The 23,341-nt window shown below is 34.5% G+C and overlaps 4 protein-coding genes and 1 long non-coding RNA gene across 14 annotated transcripts; 2 read left to right on the top strand and 3 right to left on the bottom strand.

Annotated features, from left to right (window-relative positions):
* Positions 1-1,437: 1,437 nt before the first annotated feature.
* On the bottom strand, positions 1,438-10,721 carry LOC107220484 (Fanconi anemia group M protein homolog). Of its 5 annotated transcripts, none has more exons than XM_015659095.2 (13): positions 10,044-10,717; positions 9,610-9,777; positions 9,051-9,223; positions 8,760-8,849; positions 8,356-8,580; positions 8,084-8,237; positions 7,829-7,950; positions 7,611-7,730; positions 7,303-7,468; positions 7,080-7,234; positions 6,157-6,409; positions 3,048-6,031; positions 1,438-2,673 (listed from the first exon to the last, which is right to left on the bottom strand). In XM_015659095.2, the coding sequence occupies exons 1-13, from the start codon at positions 10,213-10,215 to the stop codon at positions 2,425-2,427; spliced, it is 5,031 nt and encodes a 1,676-aa protein (XP_015514581.2). In that variant the 5' UTR covers positions 10,216-10,717; the 3' UTR covers positions 1,438-2,424. The 5 variants fall into 5 exon arrangements, with proteins under 5 accessions (XP_015514581.2, XP_046594110.1, XP_046594113.1 ...); XM_046738155.1 differs by lacking the exon at positions 1,438-2,673 and having other exon boundaries at positions 3,376-3,500; positions 3,596-6,031; positions 10,044-10,721; XM_046738154.1 differs by lacking the exon at positions 8,760-8,849.
* LOC124294132 lies at positions 7,929-9,057 on the top strand. Its single transcript, XR_006904010.1, has 3 exons — positions 7,929-7,981; positions 8,392-8,516; positions 8,789-9,057. It is a non-coding gene; the product is annotated as an uncharacterized LOC124294132 (long non-coding RNA).
* Positions 10,722-10,759: 38 nt separating the features above from the next.
* Positions 10,760-17,913, top strand: LOC107220506. Of its 4 annotated transcripts, none has more exons than XM_046738160.1 (10): positions 10,760-11,098; positions 11,789-11,902; positions 12,000-12,142; positions 12,282-12,432; positions 12,718-12,965; positions 13,058-13,118; positions 13,538-13,722; positions 13,860-15,058; positions 15,851-15,994; positions 16,149-17,913. In XM_046738160.1, the coding sequence occupies exons 2-10, from the start codon at positions 11,800-11,802 to the stop codon at positions 16,168-16,170; spliced, it is 2,256 nt and encodes a 751-aa protein (XP_046594116.1). In that variant the 5' UTR covers positions 10,760-11,098; positions 11,789-11,799; the 3' UTR covers positions 16,171-17,913. The 4 variants fall into 4 exon arrangements, with proteins under 4 accessions (XP_046594116.1, XP_015514614.2, XP_046594115.1 ...); XM_015659128.2 differs by lacking the exon at positions 10,760-11,098 and adding an exon at positions 11,105-11,253; XM_046738159.1 differs by lacking the exon at positions 10,760-11,098 and adding an exon at positions 11,265-11,632.
* On the bottom strand, positions 16,251-20,447 carry LOC107220485. Of its 2 annotated transcripts, XM_046738163.1 has the most exons (9): positions 20,321-20,447; positions 19,567-19,685; positions 19,093-19,401; positions 18,930-19,015; positions 18,666-18,845; positions 18,351-18,574; positions 18,006-18,223; positions 17,645-17,907; positions 16,251-16,944 (listed from the first exon to the last, which is right to left on the bottom strand). In XM_046738163.1, exons 2-9 carry the CDS (start codon positions 19,681-19,683, stop codon positions 16,707-16,709), a joined length of 1,635 nt encoding a protein of 544 aa, XP_046594119.1. In that variant the 5' UTR covers positions 19,684-19,685; positions 20,321-20,447; the 3' UTR covers positions 16,251-16,706. The 2 variants fall into 2 exon arrangements, with proteins under 2 accessions (XP_046594119.1, XP_046594118.1); XM_046738162.1 differs by lacking the exon at positions 20,321-20,447 and having other exon boundaries at positions 19,567-19,896.
* Positions 20,241-23,247, bottom strand: LOC107220507 (spermatogenesis-defective protein 39 homolog). Of its 2 annotated transcripts, XM_015659130.2 has the most exons (9): positions 23,042-23,246; positions 22,792-22,951; positions 22,001-22,182; positions 21,779-21,915; positions 21,627-21,654; positions 21,404-21,548; positions 21,075-21,316; positions 20,722-20,898; positions 20,241-20,469 (listed from the first exon to the last, which is right to left on the bottom strand). In XM_015659130.2, exons 1-9 carry the CDS (start codon positions 23,114-23,116, stop codon positions 20,344-20,346), a joined length of 1,272 nt encoding a protein of 423 aa, XP_015514616.2. In that variant the 5' UTR covers positions 23,117-23,246; the 3' UTR covers positions 20,241-20,343. The 2 variants fall into 2 exon arrangements, with proteins under 2 accessions (XP_015514616.2, XP_046594120.1); XM_046738164.1 differs by lacking the exon at positions 21,404-21,548 and having other exon boundaries at positions 21,627-21,673; positions 23,042-23,247.
* Between the last annotated feature and the right edge of the window lie 94 nt (positions 23,248-23,341).

The following is a 23,341-nucleotide window of genomic DNA, read 5'->3' as shown; positions in this document are numbered from 1 at the left end:
ACGTCAAATGAAAATGTGTTACGAGTCTTTTCGTTCAGAATTGCGCATGGAATGGGGCTGTTAAGCCCTTTTTCGCGTTTGAGATACGTGAACTTCAATCCTTGGAGATGTATACATCAACGTTGAAATCGACCAGGACCCCCCTTCAAGTGTTTATAAATTGTCGGAATTCATAAATATTAAGTATCTTTTTAATCCTCCCCAATAAAGACAGTACGAGGGTTAATTGCATCCGATTGGAAGACAGTGGTTTATAATATTTATTTGCAGTGTATATTCATAACGTAAATCCAAATTTTCATGCGCGATTTCAATCAGAGATTTCCATGTACACAGAGTTAGGTACTGAGATAAAAATTCACATACCGCTTTTCCTTCGCTTTGCACAGTCATAGTCCCAAATAACAATATATTGATATTTTTCTCATTTAACTTGCAAGTGTATGGGGAATTCCACGCCAACTCTTTAAGAAAAATATTTTCTACGTAAAAGTAAGATATAATCACGAAAACTATTTATTACTGATCTGAAATATTTTTTTTTTTTTTATAAAATTCCGATTCAAGACGATGGAAATAATATACTTATTTTTGTCAATATCACTTTTTCAGCTGATTTATTGGCATTTAAAGTTTCTGAAGTCAAAATTTTTTAAAAATTTACGACCGAAAATTAGTTCGAGATGAAAATCTGAAAGAAATCATGGGTGCTGGGTTGAATGGGTGTTGAAAAATGGAAAAAATTAATGAAATCAAAAATGGTCACGGTCAATCTCATGATGGGTTGACACAGAATATCCCGTACGGTTGTATGAAAGAATAATTATATATGCCTTACAAATCGTCGTTACCAAAGATTCTCGGCGAATTTCACATATGAGTAACTAACACTTGAATACCCCAGAAAGGAAGGTAATTAAGATGTAGGCCACGCGATAAATCGAGTAGCGTTTCATAAATTGAAACAGTTTTCAATTACCACTACTATAGCTTTAACGCACGTTCCTTCATTATTGATACGATAGTTGGAGCGCTATACCGAATCGGTAACCGCTTATACATCATAGAGTTTAGATATAGAAAAAAAAAGTAGAAAATTTTAAGACGACCAAAATCAGCATAAAAGATCATTAAGTAAATATTTAGGTTACAACGTAAATGAAACTGGCAAATTCTTATCTACAGAATAAGAAGTGTAAGTTGAATCATATTATACACTATTATACATATATATTATATACTTCGTATATTACTGTTGTAGCATTCAAACGCACACGAGGGTGTTTTTTGAATTCTTCGGAGAATTTTGCAATGACTGTGAATGGAAAAATTCGTATTCATATTTATCTGCTTATTAGACGCTACGTTTACTTTTGTTAAAATACAACGATGTATTTCACAAGAATCGCTCATTATATTGATATACTTGTACGTATGTATAGTTTCCAACGAAATTAGATAACCATTTATTCTGTACCACTTAAACACTTTAGTTAACATAAAAATTCGCTTATCGCAAAATGAAACATGAAAAATACATTCCGGCAAAAAATATTTTTCCGTCAATTACGGTTCTGTATCTAATGTAGAATCTTTCGATCTCTTTCTTAGAAGGACCAAAGAGCAAACAGCTGTAGAAATGCTCAATGGAATTTCCATTCACTCTTTGTGGTTAGTCGATAATATTATTATATATAATTCGTCATTCGTATTTCATATTAATGTATACACGATTACTAAATGTATCTTTGTGCAATCGTTCAACAAATGTAACGCAACATAATGTGTTATAACAAAATTCTATAATATAAATAATTATTAACTCAAAATCGTATATAAAGCATTGAGGGTGTGGATGTATGGGATTTAAACAAAAATTAACATCATTGTTTAACCCTATGTTAAAATTTCGTTGCACTATTGTTTTGAAGTGGTAAGAAGAATAAAAAATAAGCAGCATTTGGAAATACTTCCTTGGATAATACCGTCGTAATGAATTGATCCTATTTTCACCATAAGTCAATTGTAGCTTACATGAAGAATTCCTGCTCAACTATGTTGGTGTATACATGTATAATACATCCATATGCATCGTACATAACAGTGAATTTCGAAGAAGATAGAACAGTTCAGTTTACTGTTAGCTTTAAATACAACAAGTATATCGTGAGCAGGTTTCTGATCCTGTCAGATACCTATTGGAATAACATAATGTACATATTTACGAACTTGTAACAATGGAAAAATGAGTATATATCACAGAAAAAAAATGTAGATACACAGGATCTCTTTTACGAAGTACAAAAATATTTCTACTCTACTAGGAGCTGAAACTGCAATATATTTGTTACACTGTTATTTACAAAGAGTTAACATATAAATAGAAAATTTTATGAAAACGACTAGAGAACCGATGAAATTTGTTCATTGTTTTCTCTTATAAAGCATCGATTCGTCCAGAATCTGTTTTCTAAGATTTTCAGTCTCATCCTCACTGCTATTGCTATCATACAATTTTTCGGCTACTTTTCTTCTCTTCAAATTACACGCTCTACCATGTTTTGAATGTTTTCGCTTCTTACAGTCCAATATTTTTTCTGTTACTTCAAGAAAAGACTCGTCATACGACTCTGCATGAAGATCGTCTTCGCCACCACTCACACAGAAGGAATCCTGCAAACCAATTAATTATTCAAAGGTACCCAATATACTTCACAGTGAATTCTACTCCATAAAAGTATCACAGGTATTAATAATTCTTGATCACTATTTTGCTAAGAACTGAGTTAATAATTTTATCGTGTTCAAATATTTTCTACAAAATGTAAAGAAATAGAAATTAAATAGTTTACTTAGAAAATTAAAATTGCGGGTAATAAGTTCATTGTAAACTTCGATATTTGGAAAAGCTATATTGACACTAAAATTATAAGTCAAAATAAAGAAGAAATACAGTTTTTATGACATGGGATTATTTTTTGTCTTATCTGATACTACAACTCTGGTTATTAAGGGAAAGCATAAAACGTCAATAAAAACCGACTTACGAGTAAATAGGTAGAATTCTCATCCTCAGGCACAGCTTGGGAAAATACTTCATTATCAGGAACAAAAACTCTAGGTTTTTTAAAGTGAAAGGTACCAGTTTGGTGAACACTTTTAATAGATTGCAAATAGTGCGTATGCATATCAACTGTTTCAGGGTGTTGTTGAGTATAACTTATAAAACCATCTAAGTCGGCATCCTCTCCTGAAGATCCACTTGTAGTACCAGGGGATACTTCAGCCTCGCAATCTATAAACTTTGATTTTTTTCGTTCTCGATCCCGACATTTCTTTCTCTTAAGCGAATGACGATGTAGCGCGGTAATTTTGTTTTGATCGACAACAGCACCTTTTATATAATAAGGCTTTTCTTTAATGTTTCTGTGTTTAGAGTTAGATGGAAATGCACTCGTAAGTTCAGATCCTGAATTGGTTGGTACAATATTTTCTTTTTCCTGCAACGATATTTTCGACCCTTTCAATATTGTGCGAGTTTTATTTAAGGTCAACATGTAATTAGTTTTTGGATGAATATCTCGACCCATTTTACCTTTGTTATAAGGTTCGAAAAAGTCATCTTCGGAATCCAAAGCATCATCAAATTGATATTTCCTACTTTCATTCGACTTCAATACTTCGCTTTTTTTAGTATTTAATTCTGTTTTTGGGGTTGTTGCAGAGCTCGAAACTGCGCTTGATTTTCCTAATTTGGAGAGTAATGGATTGCTTGCAGTCCTTGAAGCAATGGTATCATCAGCCTTTTTCGACGAAGATCTATTATTTAACCTATTAAATTGCTTCAAACTCTCAACTGGATTTGCAGGTGTTTCAAAATCGCTATCCCACTCATAATCACCTAAATTAAAATCAACTATTGTTTCTGATGAAGATTTTTTGTCGTCCACAGTATTCTCTGAAAGAATTATCGTGCTATCAGAATTATTTTCAGACGATCCTCCTTTTTTTACTAAAAGACTTTCTTCACGCCTATCAGATAACCGATTTCTAAAATCAGCCTTCGCGTATGCTCCATTTATTGTTTCGTTTAGCTGATCACTGACCTGATTATTATCTGCAAATGGCTCACCACCTTCAAAAGCATCATCCCAATTAATATCAGACAAGTCTAATTCAATCTCAGGCGGTTCCTCAATTTTTAAAACGACATCTGAATTTTTAATACTATTATCATTCCCATTAAAGTAATGCGAGGCAATAGTGGTATTGTTATCGCTTAGGTCATGGTTCGGTACTTTCTGCTCAAATGGTGATAAATCTCTCTTTGGCCATACCTTTTTCGATGCTTTGACTAAATTTGATTTGCAACAATTTGACATATTTTGAGTATTTTTACTTATTTTACTCAAATCTAATCCTTTAGAACTACTATTTTCAATTAGCTGAATTATCTGCGTTATTGAAGATGCACCTGTGTCTGCATCTGTTTCATTGGCATTTCTTTTTTCTGTCACTGTAACTTCGTTATCGATTATTACGTCATCTTCATCATAATTATAATGTTCGTTTAGTGCTTGGTTAATAGAATTTCTCCTGCTCTCATCACGTTTTGCAGTAATATTTATTTCTTCGATGAACACGACGTCGTCATCTTCGTCCAAATACGGATTTGCATTTACATTGCTGTTATTCAATTGATCAATTTTTACATTAGCTAGTCCTGCAGCTCGGTTGAAACGGTTGCTTCCGGAATGGATATCACTTCTCGAAACCGAAAACTCATTCTGTTTTGATTGAGAAAATCGTGACTCAGGATCCGTTACATTTAGTGCACATGATCCTTTCTTTTCATTACCATGCAATTGTTTATTACTATCCACAGATTCGTTAGTGTTGCGTGTATTAACCAGCAATTGCGGTTTCAGTATACTCTCAGAATCAACTCTACATAAGTGACGCATTGAAGGCTTGGAACTCTTGCTAATAGATTGATGATTATCATTCCGAGTTCCTAGAACAGCTTTATTCAGATAACTCGTTACCGATTTCTCTGTATATTTTTCAATGCTTGATTCATTCTGGGTTACAGGTATTGTGTCATTGATAGAACTCCTTATCGATTTTCTCATGTTTCTCTTTGTATCTAGCTCACCTTGACTGGAAGGAATTTCGCTATCCGAAGATTCATCTAAAATACTTTCGAAACAGCCTTTACTAGGGGGCTCATTATCTTCTTCACATTCCTGCTTCTGATCCTCTGAGACTGTATTCACGAGGTCTTCAGAGATACAATCAAAGAAATCATCTTGTAGTAAATCTGCATACCAATCATCTCCTTTATCCTGCAAAGATGCTTGTTCACCATCATTTACCTTATCATCGTTTTCAAAATTATGCATCCCTACATTCTGCAGCTGTTCCTTCAAGTTCCTATCTGACTGCTTAATTTCTTTATCATCAAAAAATACAGTTTCATCGGATTGGCTAGAATCATCGAATAGGTTTTCATAGTTAAACTCCCCAGCCGCTGGAGCACTGTTACGATCAACATATTCTAGGAGATTTGGCTGATTGTGTTCCATCACATACACTTCATTGTCAATTTGGTCCATTTCATAGTCTTCAGTAACTTCAGGTATCCTGTACTCTGTGCATTCTTCTAATGATGCAATACAACTCAAAATACTTAAATCAGGTACTGGATAGTTGAAGAAATCTGCCACATCATCATGTTTTGATGAGGGTAGATAAGTTTCGTCAATTCGGTTAGATTCATTTAATGTCCCTTCCAACTTCGATACCTTGATTGCACATAATGTTAGGAATTCAACTGCTGCAGTATCATCAGTAAGTAGTTTTATGGAGTCAGATTGCAAGACTGGTACAGCTGGTAAAATTGATTGGCTAGATTGCAATACATGATTTGAAACTTTACCACAATCTTCAATAGAACTTGATTTTTTAAGAAATTGTAACATTGATGATTGGCTGGAGTTGGCCTTCTCAGCTTCATGTTGCATTGATGAAACTAAAAAAATTATTGCTTATATTGCTTATAATTATGCTATTATATCAGTAAAATATCGAGTCCATCTTCGATCATCCGAAAAAATGTGCATATAGTTTACTACATTATTTCTATTTTACACTGACCTGGATTATTTTTTACGCCTACTGCTTTTTTGTTATTCTCTTTTGGTACATCATTCTCCATTTTCTCGCGTTTTCTTTTACCTTTGCTAGTTGGTGTCTTGAGCTGAAGTTTAATATGCATTTTAGAACATTCCGGTTCAAACTCTGGAGGTACCATTCTTGGGCTTTCCGCAAACAAAGCAGAAACTACGTTGCTTGAATGGAACACCTTTTTATTCAAAGAATCTTTTGTGGCTATGGTTGACTTGAGCGACTGTAACGGATACATATACACAATATACATATTACAATTAACAGTTTCTTCAGCTTCCACCCCACAAAGCCATAGTTTGCTCTGTATGTTGAGATTTAGATCTACTACAACAGGTTTGATTATTTCACGTTCGATTAGCACATAAGAATTCAATTTCTCCTATTTAGACATGGGCAACTTTGCCCTAAGTGATAATTGGTGCTTTTGACACCCAAGGCTGTTGAATGAATTGGTAGCATGTTATCAATCAATAAATTATGCTCCAAATTGATGAGGAAGCCACAATACGAAACATGCTCATTCAACTGCAATGAATTATTGTTTAAATTTGCATATAAACTAGATTTACTATATTTGACAACCTTGTATGTCAAAAACGCCATTGATCGCTTGGGGAAAAAGTTGTTTATATTTTATTATCAATAGTTCGTTTTTCGTCTGTCAATCAAATGGAAAAAATCCAAATAAAATGCAGCATCTCTTAATTTCACCGTGCAGATCTTGGCTGGAACGAAGATGATTTTATTTTACGTCAAAAAATGCTTTGAGTGATTGAAAAAAAGAAAAATGAAATTTTTATGGGAAGGGCAAATTTTTCATACACATAATGCCATATATATCTACATATGGTAAATACTAACATTCTTAATGACAGTATTTATGACATTACCTGGTGTTCCTTGCCGTCGGTAACAAGCATTACAATTCGACCATCTCGACGGCGACCAGTACGTCCCATTCTTTGTACAAGACGAATAGGTGAGCTCTGTGATATGTCAAAACACACGATCAGATCTACTTCACCAACATCAAGACCTTCCTCGCCTGTAACAATCAATTTCTTCGTATAATATAAGTATCATAAATCTAGAACTTCTATCAAATTTACTAACCCACTGATGTAGAAATAAGAACATTAGCTTCGTTGCTTCGAAATGCCTCCATCGCTTGCATTTGTTGTTTACGCTTTTGCCCTGCTTGACCAACAAACATTTTTGGTCGAAGTATTGGCTTCAATTGCAGCAAGGCGACATACACCTCATTTACACTGTCACGATACTAAAAGTAGCAAAACAAGAAGTAAATTCAGCATCAAAATATTTGATAATTAAAGGTAAGGTTGTAGTTTCTTACAGTCTAAATGACAAAGAAGTTCCAAATTCTTGCTTAATTGAATTACAATTATGTATGCAATGCAAACCTCAACAAAAACAATGGCTCTTGTCTCCTCGCGTCTTGCAGCAAACTTATGGAAATGATCCAATAAGAGGTCCTTAAGCTTTTGAAACTTAGTATGGCCAAAAACCACGTCTTTTGGAATCTTGAAATAAATGATAAATATTCAGGTGATTGCATAGACTTCCAGGAATAAACATATCATTTTTAAATACGTCATTCAATAATAACAGGTATACATACTTCGTTCACACTGCCATCTGGTAAAGGAGAAACATTTGGAAATGGTCCAAGATATAATAGTATTTCTTCAAGTAATTTTTGTAAGTCAGGTTCCTCAGTCATCCAGAAATCGTTGGAGTGAGCTATTGAACAGACAATGATTTCCGAAACGCTGTAATTATCAAATCGAATTTTTTTCACAGTTTCATTTTTAAACAATTTCAAAATTTCAATAAAATGAAAAGTAATTTTAAAGAAAAAATAGCAGAAACATACTCTCACAAAAAGAAGCGAATGCGCGAAGACCGTGTCGAATCATCAAATCGTAGGCATGATACAAAGACATGCATCTGTTCATCGTTTTCATGATTTGGCCGTAGTTAGCAGGTCTTACAGTCTTTGATTTAAATTCTTTATACAAATAGAATATCTACGAAAATAGAGTTACAAGTATTAAATAAGTACAGAGAACCAAAAAGTAAATAACAAATAGAAATTTTATATTTCAGTTATATCACCATTTGTGCAGGATTATTGCAAATACTAACCCTTCCTTTGCTAATTGCGTTTGCATTTCCTTTCAGTATATGGTACTGAACGAGAAGTCGGACATAACGATCCACGATAGAAATGTACTTTTCTTTGAAATTGGATAGGTCGTCGTCTAACGGTACCAGAATAATGTCCATTTGCCGCTTATTGAGATAAGGTACTATGTCAGGTGATGTTTCATCTCGCAATTCCAAATTTGATATGCACAAATTTTGTATTACCTGTTATAGGATAAAATTGTGAACACCTGTCAAATTAATGTTCACTCATTACAAGCCTACAAACTCTATTATAACAACCAATAGACTCAGCATTCCACCACCACCTCTGATTTACCAGCCATCTCAAAATTCGCATTGAAATACTAGATATTCATTGAAGTTGACCGCTCGATACATACCTGACAAACATCTTCTATTCTACTACCAGGTGTGGCAGAAAGTGCCAAAATACGATGGCAAGAACTCTGAGTACGCAGTAATCGGAGGCTCTAGTAGAACGAAAAACATTATAAGTAAAGAGTAGTTTCAACACGTATGATCATTTTTACGCAATTTTGGAACAATGACTACTGCTATAAAAGTAAGTACATTTTTGTCAAGTATGTTACTGTATTTACAAAATATATTTATATTAGCCAGTAAACATCATCAATATCTACGGTACCTGGCATATTACATTCTATACATACCTCGCAGTACGCATGTCTTCCCAAAGCTTTGTGAGCCTCGTCTATTACCACACACCTGACTAAAGCCCCAGGTGCGATATTTTTATCCAAGTCATTCTGAAATACTTGTGGGGTAGCAAATATGACACGCTTCTTCAACCAAGCTATCTTTCGACTTTTCGGGTTCATTGAACCTGTAAAAATATATTAAATAGAAAGAATGAGTTATAAAGAAGAATGATCATTGACCTACTTAGGTGGAACAACAAGATTTCGAAATATGGTAATTTGATTTGTTTCTGACTAACTATCATCAGCTGTTGATAATCCATAAACACAAATGAATTTTAGGAAGCCTGAAGCTCCATTCTATTAGCTAATACTTCTTCATGAATTTGAAAACATTAATTCTTCAGAAAATAATTATAATGTAAATAAATTTTTATTATTCTAATTATGAATGTTAACTTGTCCTGCTCCAGTCTGCAAATAACTGCATCGTTGTTAACCATTATTGCTAATTACTTAATATTAAGAATAAGTAAGCATAGATCAATTTATCATGTTAATGAGACATTACCAGTAAGTTCGATTGTGTCAAAGCTAGGAATTCCCATGATGTTATGACAAGCAGATATTTGTTGCGCCACGAGAGGTTTTGTAGGTGCCAAAAACACTATTTTTCCTTGTGGATACCACCTCCAAAAATTATACATCACAACAGCAGCAATTAGAGTTTTCCCCAAACCTGAAAATGCAAGGTATCTGTCACTTCTGTTTTATTGCCTGTGCACTAACATACTACTGAGTGCCAATCTTAGTGTTGACAAAACTGACCTGTCGTAACATGATTTACTTCTTAACGCATGTCAAAGACAAAAAATCATCGTATGTTCAAAATAAATTACGATTCTCTTTGCGTAACTTATAGGCATTGAAACTACACCTCATGTATTTGTACGCAAGCATTGAATCGTAGAAGAAAAAAAACATGAAGATATATTAATATATTACCAGTGGGTAGACAGACAAGAGTGTTACTAAAAAGTGCGTTTCTTGTTATGGTATATTGATACTCTCGGAATTGGTAATTGAGCGGATAAATCCAATTCCCGCCGGCGGACAAATCGAAACCTTTTGTACCAGGTTCCGACGAGATTAGCGATTCTCTTTGTAACAGCTCCATTCTATCGACTCTTCGTCTGCTGTCATCTAATCTTGATTGAAAGTTTTAATCACCACTATCACATTTAGTTGACTGATAACCTCCAATTTCCCTTCAACTTAAAATGTAAGGTATGTAAACATGATTAATATACATGTATGATGAATCGTTCTGTTAGCCATCGGCATTCGATACAACAGTACAAATTAAAACACGTGCAAGGTCTTGTATTATGTATCACCGGAAATTTCAGATTACAAAGGCACTAAGTGAGGACACTTAAAGTAGTTAAAAACTCATCCGAGAGCTCAAAAGCACCTGAGAAATTTGATGGAAATTTGCGGCGCATAAACCACAAAATTACGAGAAGATGTCCGACGCATCTGGTCACGGATGTTGCGGTCCGTATCCACCGTTCCATTATCATAGTCGAATCACGGTCGAACCAGTCCGAACACCGATTTTGTGTCAGATTTGTCAGAGAACGCTATTAGAGTCCCTGCAAATCACTATATCAGGAACGTCAGGAACACGAAAAACGCGAGCGTGGGTTCTCTTCGGCTTCTCTCTTGATCAGCCCCCTGACACACGCTGCTAAAAGTGGTTCGCAAAATGTCCCTCGATTCTGCCGCCAATCTCCACCACTAGTGGCGCTAGTAGTTGTCTGACATGCTTGCGCGCGGTCAGCAAGGCCAGCGAGCGTGTCAGAAGTCTACTAGCGCCACGTAGAGGAACTAAAAAACGGGGACAAAACCCATACAATTTTTTAGTATAAGAGCAGTGATGAGTGCAGTTTCGAATATCTTCAGTCAACGGTTTCGAAGCTGTGCTGTCGAATTTGCACCAACAAGAACAAGCCTTTGCGTTCCGAATTTTCTAACATCCGCCTATATTTTCGCTTGAAGTATGTTGATTTAGAATAACCTCAATGACTTTTGTATCAATAATTGCTAAGCCGACCACAGACGTGGATCAAGCGTCTTCTGCCAAAAACTCACGCATCGTTCGCGCGAGAACCCGGTGGCTGGGTTAAGAGATAGAAAAACGATTCCTTTAACGGTAATTGAAAACATCGTGATATTTCTCCAAAGATGTTGTAACCAAAGTTAAAATGAGCTAAACATTTCGCATTTTTCGTAGTCTGTCACCTTTTAATTCAGCACTATTTCTTCATGAAGAATATGTCGTCACGCTAAAATCAAATCGTTAATGCAATACTTTCCAAAATCTAAACACTGGGTAGTTACACTTGTGCTCTAAAATCCTAGTGTTCACGATTGATACGCTGAATTATATTTTGCCCAACACTGGTCAGATCATTCTCCTGGAATCATTTCAGCCAGTTTGTGATTAATGTAGATCATAATTACGCTCCCTTGCAATCCTGATACCATTAGCACTTAACGACAACTAAACTTCAATTCTTAAATGTAATCGGGTAACATCGAATTTAAATATAAATGACCTAAACTTATGTATCGTGAACACTTATATTTTATCATAACCTAAAAGATAAATACCTTCAATCATAGTTTAATGTTTCAAATGCAATTTGAGCCCAATGATCAATCATTTCTTTGTGCTATCGTTACAGAATTAACCAAAATGCCATCAATTGCAAGACAACGCCGTGTCAACAGAAGTAAAGTATTGGCCAAGAGAGGCCAAAAGTTTGCAGGAAACTCTAAAATCAGACCTTTCAATCCATGTAAGTTATGAAATGTTCAAATAATCATTCAAAGGTTTATTTGCCAAACAATATATAATAAATACAAATAACACATAAGTTCTCTGATCAATTTTAGTATGCGGAAAACTGAAGACCAACAACAGGTTATTGGCAAAGGCTTTATCAATTCAAAAACAAGAAAATCAATTACTCTTCTCCGAAAAAGTCGATCTCACTAGTCAGTTACAGACACTGAGACTGGCGTGCAACAAGCGTGATGTAAAAATAACTCATATCCTCTTTCCTCCCTAAAGAGATCATCAGTTACAAAAAAAATACACTTTGTATTTTTAATCCAACGTGATTAAAATGAACTATATTAATATATTTGTAACAATCTTCTTTATTTATTTTGCAGATGATGCTTACAGATATACAAAACAATGCCAAGGAAATGTTGTCTATGTTAGTAACGATGACAAACTATGTGACACAGACTATAATGTGTTGCCAACAATTTTCACGTAAAAATGACACTAGTTTGCAAAGTAACACTAGTCTTTCCACAAGTAAGAAGATCAATAATTTTTTTACTTTTTGTTGTACAATTATATATCCATCATCATACAAAGTTTCTTATATTGTGAAAAAAACGGTTTATTACACTAATTCTTTAGCTGTAAAAATGCAGAATAAATTTGTAGATAGATAATTTGTGTTGCATCCAACAAGTATCAATTGTACATCCCAAAATGATATGATATTTTCGTCTAAGCACAAATACACTAATGGAATACAAGTATTCCTACATCCAGACTTCAGACACACCATGTATAACTACCCCTTATTTCTAGGACGAGAATCAACTCGTAGACTTTCCACGAAATCTCCAGCACGAGGAGTAGTCAAGCCCATGGTCAGCGGTCACACAATTACTAAACCTACAATTAATTTACGCAGAGTTAATATGTCACGGCTGAACAATTTGCTAGATCTCAGTGTTATCCAAGAAACATCTACAGAGCATCATGATCATTCCACAATCAATACGAGCGGGTCTAGACATACTGCAGCTATCACAAATTCCAGCAGGCTTGGATATGTATGTACTAGCGTTGTTTCTTCCATTTTCCCATGAACTTAGAATCAATGGAAACAAAAGATAATACTTTCAAACACATTTTATGATCCTAGGAAAGTGAGCGCAGACGAAGACAGCCTGAGAGAATACCAGTAGAATTCGTAGGAGTTGACGGTAAGCTTTTATAACTACAGAATGATCTGAAATTTTTCCATCGTAGGCTTTCAATGCATTCTTCGTAAAAATCAGCAGCAGCGACTGCGGACGCTTATGAGAAATTTTTTTTTACGATTTGCGAGCTACAGCCATTTGAAATTGGCCAATTTCACTTCTTACTTAATGACACAGTTCGCCTGCCATGTCCTGAGCCATTAGACGCTTCTAGATATCCTAATTTCAAACGGCTGTAAATTGAAAACTGAAAAACTCGCCGTTAGCAACTGAAGTTTCAGTGGCAAATTTTCAAGAAGGATACAGTAGTAGCCTTTAGTTTGATAACCCTGCATCCCCCTGAACACAAAATACACGTTAATAATTTAATACTGTCCTGAATAAGAACGAAATATTTTAAGTGGTCGATCATCTTTTTGCAGATGACGAGGCAGGTACACTCGACAGATCGGAGACGAGGCTATCTGGACGACATTCTGGGGAGCTTTCCAATAGACGTACAAGAAAACATGGAAAGACCCTTATTAATCAAATACAAAGCCCTAGCGTTGCATTATGCGATGTTTCTAAGCTGCTAAGAAATTCGCAAACGATTAACATTAGAATGGTTTGTTACTTTAATCAAGTCTGGAATGTAGAAAATTTAATTGCTCATTAAACTCGTAGTTTTCTAACCGCACAGTGGTATTAAATTTTTTAGCACATACCAATTATAAATTTAACATTTTGTCTAATTCATTGCAGTTGCGAGACTCTCGGGGAAACGGAGACTTGCGGCTATCAAACAGTGGAGAAAATGATTCGCAAAATATTGATGCAGGCTCATCCAATCTTGATATCAGTATGCAAAAGACCAAAGGGTCACGAAAAAGCTTCGACAACACACTACAGACCCCTCCAAATCTTCAAAAATTACAGACTGAAAAAAGCTCAAAAACAATACAAGATACAGGTATCGACCCAGAAGTGGAAGACCCTTTGGAAGGACCCAGCTGGTTACTAAATCGTTCTACCAATGATCCGTCACTTGAAGATACAGACGTCGAAAATACTGCGCAAATTTTCAGTAGAAAGCACGTTGTAAGAAAAATAGACTCATCAGACTCCGAAAAAGGAGTAGGGAACGATTCTGAAGATGATATGGAATTTACGGAGTGCATTAATACTCGCCAAAGACTCCTGCATGTTCCAACGACTAAATTAAACTCTAATCTGAATGATATTAATGCAGATATTTCAAATCGTCACATTGAGGATGAGAGTATTGAAAATGTCGCTTTAAATCCAGTCAATGTAGTTCACTCACTGAACAGCTATGAAAACAGAGATGAACCGTCTTGTAATCTAACTATGAATCAATCAGATGAATTAATTACAATGAATCGATCGCATGAATTTGTAACAGATCGGCGTCGACGTTATGTTGAAGATGATGATGTTGAAGAAGATACGATCATGTTGCAGATTGCCAAAAGACCTCAACTTTCTAGCTTTAATATCAATGATCTTCGGTTACCAGTTTTAAATAGTCCTGTTGCACCCCCCATGGAATCTAACGATTCAGAACCGGAAGTTACAACTACAATTCAACGAATAGTACAATCTAATGGCCCACCAAACTTGTATGACGAAAATGTCGAGAACAGATTTTCGAATCAGATCAGTCTCCAACTACCGAGAATTGATGACCTCCCCAAAATTCATAAACCAAAACGTCCAACCAAAAAAAAGAAACTCGCCAAAAATGTAACTTTTGACGAAAATGAATCTAGTGATTCAGACTCTGAGTTGGTACTTAAAAGAAAATTGACCAAGCCAAAAAAGCTCACAACTGTCAAAGACCCAAGCACTGCCAAAGTTTTGCTGGAAAAGCTCAAGGACAGCCGCATGAAAGCAAAGTCAACAACTCCTGATCAGAGCATTATAGACAAAACCACTGACTTGTATGTATAATTTAATCTCATACTTACTTTCATTTCACTTAGATTCCCAATATCATAAAATCCATTTATCAATCCATTGAAAGAACTCCTTGATGCAAAGGTATACTTGGAGTATAATGTATTTGACGTAAACTATATTTTAGGTATGTACACGTGGGTGGTTTTGCATACCTAGATACCTAATATGTGCCAAAAATTTCAAAAAAATATTTGAATAAAACTTCAATTTATTCTAAATAATTTATCCCAATATCATTAAATGTAGGATTGACTCATCTCTTTTTGGTCACTGAGTTCGATAATTGCAGTATATTTTACAATACACATAAAAACAAGAGTTGTCATGTGTACATAGATTCAATTTGAAATCTAATGTCTTTGCTCACAGTTGAGATTTTTCTCACAGCAATAGCTACGTCAATATGTTCTGGAACGGTTACTATCAGATGAATTAAAAAATTGCATGGCCATGACTGTTTTAAATTTGAAAATTTGAATAAACAATAAAAAACGTTGAGCATATTTTTATTCCTATTTACTCAATCTTCTAATTGCAAAATGTTCATGATGAGATCGTTATGTACACGTACTCCTCAGAAAATTTGTAACATTTACGCAAAAGTTTCAAGTATTGAACAGAATTTGTTCCAGACTTTCGATATTATTATATAAATGTTTAAGAAAAATTAACCACGCATCCAACACTCCTTATTAAACTCAAACCTTTTCGTTTCAATTACTTCAAATTATTGAATAGTTTCTCAAAATATGATTTGGCATTTCTTTCATTAGCGACACAGCAAATCAGGGGATGCTCGACAGTAGAAATTCTGATGCAGTTACTGATAGCAATAGCAGTACACACAGTACAAGTGAAGTGAGCAGGCCCAGACGACAAAGAGTACCAGTCAATTTAAAAGAGCCAAGTTTACTAAAGTAAGTTATAGCTGTTATTAGCAACTCAATTAAGTACTTCCCCGAAGTAACATTAACTTTAAAATAGTTTAACCATTGGTCAATGAATAAAATAGTCTCATTATGAAAAAAATTCTTTGTATTGAATAACACTTATGAATATTATCTTTTCCAGAAAACTCAGAAGAAACACCTGAACGATTTAGTGAACCATAAGAAGTTCTAATTGGGACTACATTTTTAAACGTCGTTATTAACCTTATACTTTTTTTTACTGTAAATTATGTTAGTATAAGAAGCTCCAATTGAAGGTCATTTACATTCATATATTATCAACATGACTTGTAATACACGTTGTTACACACATCATATTTGTATAGCCCTCAAACATGGCCGAAGTTACACAATCATATTGATTTTGTGTTTGTTTATCGTGGAGGAGTTGAATCAGTAATTTGTGTTCACACAAAGTACAAAAAGCATCTGCTTTAGAATCAAGTATTTTCTTTATTTGCTCACGTAGAATATTTTTTAAGCTTCATTGTTTAATACCATTTAAGCTCGAAATTTGTAAGTAAATGCACAAATCAACGACAAAATTTTGTTAAACGAAATACTGAATTTTTTTTCTTGTACACGGTACAATTTGAAGAGTAAAAACCTTCAATTATTTCAGATCGGTTGTTGTTCATGAATATGCCAGTATAATTAAGTCAAACTACTTGTCCTGTTCCTAATTGTGACCACTTCTTGCTTTCACACCATTTCTTCTCATCCTGTTATATGTTCTTTCGGCAAAAAGTGTTACAATGGATAATACAATCCCTACAATAAACAGAAGTTGTAAAATGATTGTATCTTGAAGTTCTCTGCTTCTAAAACTCCGTGAATCATCCGAGAAATGTTGTCCAAGCCCTAGCACATTGCGATTAATTTTGCTTATCAACCCAGTTTCCTTCAATTTGCACAACCTGTGGAAAAAATTGTTTAGTGTGTAACTATCGTGCATATTCAACAAATTCCTAATGATTTCGTAGCAATATGAATCTCTAATATGCAATCATAGTCATATTTCATATGAGGCGGGGCGTCCAGCTCATCTGAATCACTTTTCTGTACATGGGACTGTCATTTTAACACGTACGAAATTTTGGTTCTTAATTTAAAAAAAGGCAATTTTACAGAATCATTTACCCAGTTGTAGGGTGATTTGGTATTTATCTCGCTAAAATTTTTAAAAAGGTCAACACTTCTGCGCATGTGGAGTAATCTTTGAATTTGCATCTTTACTTCCTGTTGTCTGAAGGATATTTTCAAAAGTAATTTGGGAATGCAAACTTTTCACCATTCATTGTCAGACTATGAATTCGAACATTTTTGAAAACAATCATGTTGAAAATGTAAAAATGCATGGAAACATGACATCAAAAGCCAAAGTAAGACAAATTTTCATACAGGAACAAAGCTGTTGATCTCCAGGTGATAATAAGGGATAGGAGTCACAATGAATATCAACAATTGTTGTTCTTTCAAATGCGGATAACTTTAGCATACTAATTGTTTGAATGAGTAAAGATTCAAAATCTTAAATGGCAAAAAAATTGGTGGCTTATACTCTGAAAAATTATCCAACTGAGCTGGAACCGCCTCATATACACTGTTTTGTTTTACCATCCATTGATGAGGGGCAAATACTCGTTATGTTTAGACATAGCATAGGCACTATTCACTGTATATTCTTCATCTGTTAAATAGTGAAGCTCGCAAGGTAATTGAGATTGTAATTCAAAAACTTGCAGTTTGCTAGCCATAAATGCATATTTGTTTTCAGAACAAACTCGTTGCAATCCTTGTAAATATGTCGTCGGTAGCTTCGACACATTTTGCTCCATCATAGCTGTATTCAATTTCATAAGAAACGTATCGTTCGTTTTCTGTAATTAATAGTCTTTAATAGAATAAACTAAATTTACAAAACTTACAAAAATAAATAACTTATTTTTTAATAAAATGGAACGAAAATTTTACTTACGTAAAAAAGAGCGTATTCTAAGCTGTATCGATGAACACCGAATTCGTAATTACCATCTGCCAAAAGTTCTTTGAATGAATGAAATGGAACTTCATAGTGTTTGATAGCCATGCTAGAAGCCAAAGCAGCTGAATACATGATTTGAATTAAGTATGCCCAAAAATTTATAAACACAAATAGCAGACTCATGGAAGACATTTCTTGTTGTATATCTCCTCCTGGATATAAGAAACAGAACATTATAATATCTAGTCGTAATGGAATGCACAACCCCCTAATGAAAGTATAGTAATAAAAGGTGGATCTAGGTGATTGATTTCATGCAAAACTATATAAAATACGTACCTTGTAAGCATAACATGCGATGTAGTGCAATACACACATCTGAATAATAATACCGTGATTTCATAAGACCAACTTTGCAGGCAACGCGATTTATCAATAGTATCATTACTGATAACATAACAGTCATGAAAACTGTGAGATACCATACATTTGGTCTCAGTGGATCAAAAAAATGAAACCATGAGTCCAGACCAACTTCCCATTTTTTTAGAAATATTCTATACCTTTATTTAAATGAGTATTAAATTTGAGTAGTGACTATAGCTAATAAATACAAGAGTTTATAACACGCTCATGCGTCGATTATAAACATACTCGGTTTTGTCAAGGAGGCCACTCTGATCTATAATATGTGGGCTGAAGGACTCCACCGAGGGGGCTATCATGGATACATCTGCTTTATTTTCAGCTAATAATCCAACAATGATGTCATTCCACTTATTATTGTGAACCCGATGTTCCCAATAATTATCTGCCAAGACCACAGGTTTTGTCCTATAGAAACATGAGAAAACATGTGAAATATGAGCGTGGACTTGTCTACAGCTGCGCTAGATCTATAGATCTGATTTTACCCACGTAAAGTTTAACTTCTTTTCTAGCAAATTCCAAACACATTTCATTAATCGCGTTTGAAGACTTTCCTTAATTTCAGTATACCTGTCCTGAAATTCATTTGCAAATGTGTGAATATTGTTACACAACAGATAATCCTAGAAGCCAGTATTGACATTGCAACTACCATTTCGAACATAATAGCACGAAGAACAGCTCCTCTGAAATTATGTCGTCGCTCCAAGATGCTCAATTCCGTTACAGTTAAACCTGCATCGATGGTCCAATTACCATAATAGATTACACTAATTGACTCTCGCTTTGCAGTTTGATAAATTTCCCAAAATTCATATCCATCAACTGTTCGTCTAGCTATGTATACTTCGCTTCTTATAGAAAGTTCTACTTGACTGATTATCAATTCTTGCTCATAACTGTCTTTTACAAACAACAACCATGTATCTTTTAATGTATTTTTACTCCTTTCTGCTATAACCTAACAAAATTTTATCAATTAATCGTATAAACCTTCAAAGTATGGATGAATACTACAGATTTTAATTCATATTAGCGTCATTAAACAATGTTTGAAATTAAAAAAAAAATTCAAGCACAAAGTGTTTCAGAGACTACAAATTATATAAAATATTATTTGTCTTACCATATACTTGGCGATGTTACTAACATTACCCATAATAAATGATCTGAGAGGTCTAACGCATTGATTTTGTCTGTCGAAGGTATTGCTTTTTCCACTTTCGTCAATTATATTTTCCATGACTGTTGGTGCATAATTATTCAGTATAGTAGCTTTATAAAAATCGACCAATGCTCTTTGCTCATAGAATATGCCTGCACTCGAAAACAGTAAAATGTGACAGTGGACTGAATTGTATTCGGAAAACGCTTTGATAACCAATTGCATCATATGATCTGCTGTGCTGAGCCTTATTAGCAAAAATAATATACAACTAAAAGAAACTGCAAACATTATTCACTAGTGAACTTATGAACTGTTCAAAAGCAGAATCAAAACTGATGAGTAGGGGGATCGAAGCTCCTAAATAAATAATATAACCATCAATAGCAGCCTGCATTCATGTCAACTGCTTAGTGACATGAATAGCAAGTCCAAATTGTACGATTTCATATCCCATAATCAATCTAATTCACGTATCTGTGTTCATTAGTTATTAACTGAGCAGACAGTACATCTATGTCGGTCACTTAGACTTGAGTTTCATATGATAATGACAATAGCATTAATCCTAGTGTAACATAAGGAACAATACAGATCTAAAGCTTTAGAATGTTGAAGGAAAAAATAGAATAGAATTAATGATATAAACATACGTGTATTGAGTATTATGTTTGTGATGAATATTTACTTTAGTATAATAATTGCATATACATACATATAGTTAAGCGCTATGGTAAATTAATTTTTCCACTTCACTGTCGAGGCACGTAACGCATTTTCAGCATAAAAGTATTGCTCTGACTGCGAGTGAAGGCTAGATTTGTACTCACTCAAAGCCACACGATCTCTTTGTAATACAAATATCTAAGAAAAATTAAATGTATGAGTATAAAATAATATTGTAAAGTAGTACACAATTGTTAATCAAAGATTATCATTAAAGTGTTACTGAGGCAATCATAAGTTTTGACTACTGATATTATTATTTACCACGGGCTATCCATTATTACTGCCGAATAGATTGCTTTCGTTCGAAATAATATCATCATATTGTGTATTAAAACCGTTAAGTGTAAAAAAACTGCATTTGAACTGATTTTACAGGAACATACTCACATCTATAACAGCTCGATGACATTGAAGCTTTTTTGCTAAACTGAGTCTTCTGTCCAAATCGTCTATGTAACTAAGAAATTTGGCAAGCAGAGAAGAAGGAGCTTGATTTTCATGAAGAATTTGCAAAATATCTTCTATCGCTAGACTCGTCTGTAACTTTTTGCTGCCAAGCCATCCCTGAGAATATATTTAATAAAACTCTGATTTCCAAATAAGGCAATCAGTGTTTCACAAACAATGTGACGAGAAATTTTAATACTAAAGCAAAAACCAATTGGTATAACAAGCATGGTACCGAATATCTAACTCATGTAGTGCAGATGAAATTTTCAAAAACTGGTAGTGAAAATTACCTTAGTTAAAACTATGGATTCAATGTCATCCCATGCTTGCATGGATGCTCTAGTGGTCAGAGCTACACATTGGTATTGTCTCGGCGAGACATCATGCTGCTTAGAAAGATTTGTAGGTGACACAAGCGAGCCTTCCGAAGCATTCCAATGATGCTGGCAAGCATTCTGCAGGCAATCCAATACAGACGAATGGATGTCAAGTGGTTTGCTGAATTCTGTAGCCTTTACTGCTACTTGCCACTCTGTCAGGAGGAAAGTAGAGTTTTTAAAACATGAAAGCCTCCATGTCCCTTGTAATTACCAGAGAATTGCAAGATTCGATTACTTACCAAGAAGCTTAATATAATTTTGTACATAAAACCCTTCCCGACAATCTGACAACGCAGTAAAATGCATTCTACAGCAGTTCTGTAGCTTTTGTAATAGCCTTTCAACGTTGGGTGTGTTTTTTAAAACAATTTGTAAGTTTGTCATCTAAAAAACTACAAAATTTATAAAAACTTCTCAATGTCTTATATAACAATAACTTTCTACTCATTGTTTGGTACTCACGGCAGCATCTTTGGAACGCCCTAACATTCTGAAAAATAACAAGTAATCTGCTTTCGAATTAGATACCACTATATTATATAGCACATCTTAAAAAGTATCTCACTTATATTACAAGTAAAATCTGGACTTACAAATTGAAATTCAAAACTTACGTCAAAAGATCGGTGAGCTCATTTGTGCGCAAGGTTGTAGCAAGATAACGAATGTATATGTTGACTGCTTCAGGTCTCTCCAGAAGTAGCCGCTGGATCAGAGACTGCTTCAGCGTTTTGGCAATGAATATTATCACCTGTAGACAAACATACTCTACACATTCAGTTTCATTGTATCAAACATTATAAAACAAGAATTAATTTTGTGTCTACTGTACGAACAATCAAAATGGCATTTCCATCGCCAGAGGCAATGGCTGAGTCAAGTAATTCTGTTTTACTTGCAAGCGATTTATATTGCTCTAACATAAACGGCTGTCCTAGCAATATTCGTCTCAGAGTTATGTCCGGTTGCACAAGTGGTTTTTCTTGATGAACATTATGCAAGTTTTCAGCATTCAAAACTGTAATAATACAATATCATGGAATGAGGCAATTGAAATTGATCAGGAAACATTGTATCATGAAGTGATTAATACCTGAAATCATCATTTTTCAAGATTCATGCAGTCAATCCTCCTCTACTTTGTGAGTTTGTTTTTTATTTAGCTGTGTCTACTCGCACTATAGAGTGAACCTACATGGATCAGTGCAGACACATTGCTGCACATTAATTACTAAAAGTGATAGTATACGTGCTGTGTACAGATCAAGTCAAAATGTCTTGTGCCCCAACAAAGTTCCAAGTGCATTTTATAAATTTCTGAAGGCAACAGACATCAGCAACACAGTTCTAAACCTTCGTGGGTTCAGAGGGCAACAGAATAGGGAAATTCTGTATTAAAATTACGTATAGTACAATGGATTCTAAATTTATTCTAACCTCAGTCGAAAATATTGGACACTTAAACGTTCAGAGTAACTGAGCATGACACAAGCATAAGTACACTTTGTAGTGCGAATACCCACAGCATTTTTTGAATAGTTTTTATTGAATATAAACTGGAAGTCAAAGGTTAAGCTTTTGTACGAATAATCCTAGGAAAGACGAATCGACAGCCTAAAATACGTACTGCTGGTTAATGTTTTTTCAGAAATAACAGACAGCAGAGGTTTGAGGTTAGAGGGGGTGATATCGGATTTTAGGTAATCATCTGCATCATCATCAACGCTGAATGTTCCTGCTTGGGAGCAGATCGCTGTTGTTTGCGATACACCGAATATTTGGCATTCCTGGAGAGAAATATACCGAACATTTCATTCATTACGAAGCTATTATAGGTTATAAACAGAATCAAGTTTTACAGACGTTGGAAAACACACCTCGTTATCTTCGAAATTAAATACCAGTTTATCACTAGTATTCCAGTAAATTTCGTCATCTTTTGCCGAATTCATATCTATGCTGACATAACTTGAAGCTCAATTTTCGTTTCACGAGTGCCGTCCGAACTGTCAGTTATTTGTAGAGACCGCGCATCCAACATAAAACGTATCCATTATGTTATATATAATCGACAGTTTTGTCAGTGTTCCAAAAATGGAGGACGAAGGTATGATTTAATTGGCCACGTGGAAGTTATGATGACATCTGGATTGGTCAAAATGATGGTCTGCAGAACT

This window comes from Neodiprion lecontei, chromosome 4 (assembly GCF_021901455.1).
Source record: "Neodiprion lecontei isolate iyNeoLeco1 chromosome 4, iyNeoLeco1.1, whole genome shotgun sequence".
NCBI classification, from domain to species: Eukaryota; Metazoa; Arthropoda; class Insecta; order Hymenoptera; family Diprionidae; genus Neodiprion; species Neodiprion lecontei.
This window is presented reverse-complemented; position numbering and strand designations above follow the sequence as displayed.

What these genes read in the sequence shown, in the direction of transcription:
- LOC107220484 (XM_015659095.2), bottom strand. Translation starts at nt 10,215, where the DNA reads ATGGAGCTGTTACAAAGAGAATCGCTAATCTCGTCGGAACCTGGTACA. An exon ending in ATTCGCTTCTTTTTGTGAGA is followed by an intron (nt 7,951 to 8,083) that starts GTATGTTTCTGC and finishes TCTGTTCAATAG; the next exon opens with CTCACTCCAACGATTTCTGG. An exon ending in AGGCGTAAAAAATAATCCAG is followed by an intron (nt 6,032 to 6,156) that starts GTCAGTGTAAAA and finishes TAATTTTTTTAG; the next exon opens with TTTCATCAATGCAACATGAA.
- LOC107220506 (XM_046738160.1), top strand. Translation starts at nt 11,800, where the DNA reads ATGCCATCAATTGCAAGACAACGCCGTGTCAACAGAAGTAAAGTATTG. An exon ending in TGGCGTGCAACAAGCGTGAT is followed by an intron (nt 12,143 to 12,281) that starts GTAAAAATAACT and finishes TTTATTTTGCAG; the next exon opens with ATGATGCTTACAGATATACA. An exon ending in AGAATTCGTAGGAGTTGACG is followed by an intron (nt 13,119 to 13,537) that starts GTAAGCTTTTAT and finishes ATCTTTTTGCAG; the next exon opens with ATGACGAGGCAGGTACACTC.
- LOC107220485 (XM_046738162.1), bottom strand. Translation starts at nt 19,896, where the DNA reads ATGTTTGCAGTTTCTTTTAGTTGTATATTATTTTTGCTAATAAGGCTC. An exon ending in GTAACATCGCCAAGTATATG is followed by an intron (nt 19,402 to 19,566) that starts GTAAGACAAATA and finishes AAATTTTGTTAG; the next exon opens with GTTATAGCAGAAAGGAGTAA. An exon ending in TCGCATGTTATGCTTACAAG is followed by an intron (nt 18,224 to 18,350) that starts GTACGTATTTTA and finishes TCTTATATCCAG; the next exon opens with GAGGAGATATACAACAAGAA.
- LOC107220507 (XM_015659130.2), bottom strand. Translation starts at nt 23,116, where the DNA reads ATGAATTCGGCAAAAGATGACGAAATTTACTGGAATACTAGTGATAAA. An exon ending in TTAATTTCGAAGATAACGAG is followed by an intron (nt 22,952 to 23,041) that starts GTGTGTTTTCCA and finishes ATTTCTCTCCAG; the next exon opens with GAATGCCAAATATTCGGTGT. An exon ending in AATCCATAGTTTTAACTAAG is followed by an intron (nt 20,899 to 21,074) that starts GTAATTTTCACT and finishes ATATATTCTCAG; the next exon opens with GGATGGCTTGGCAGCAAAAA.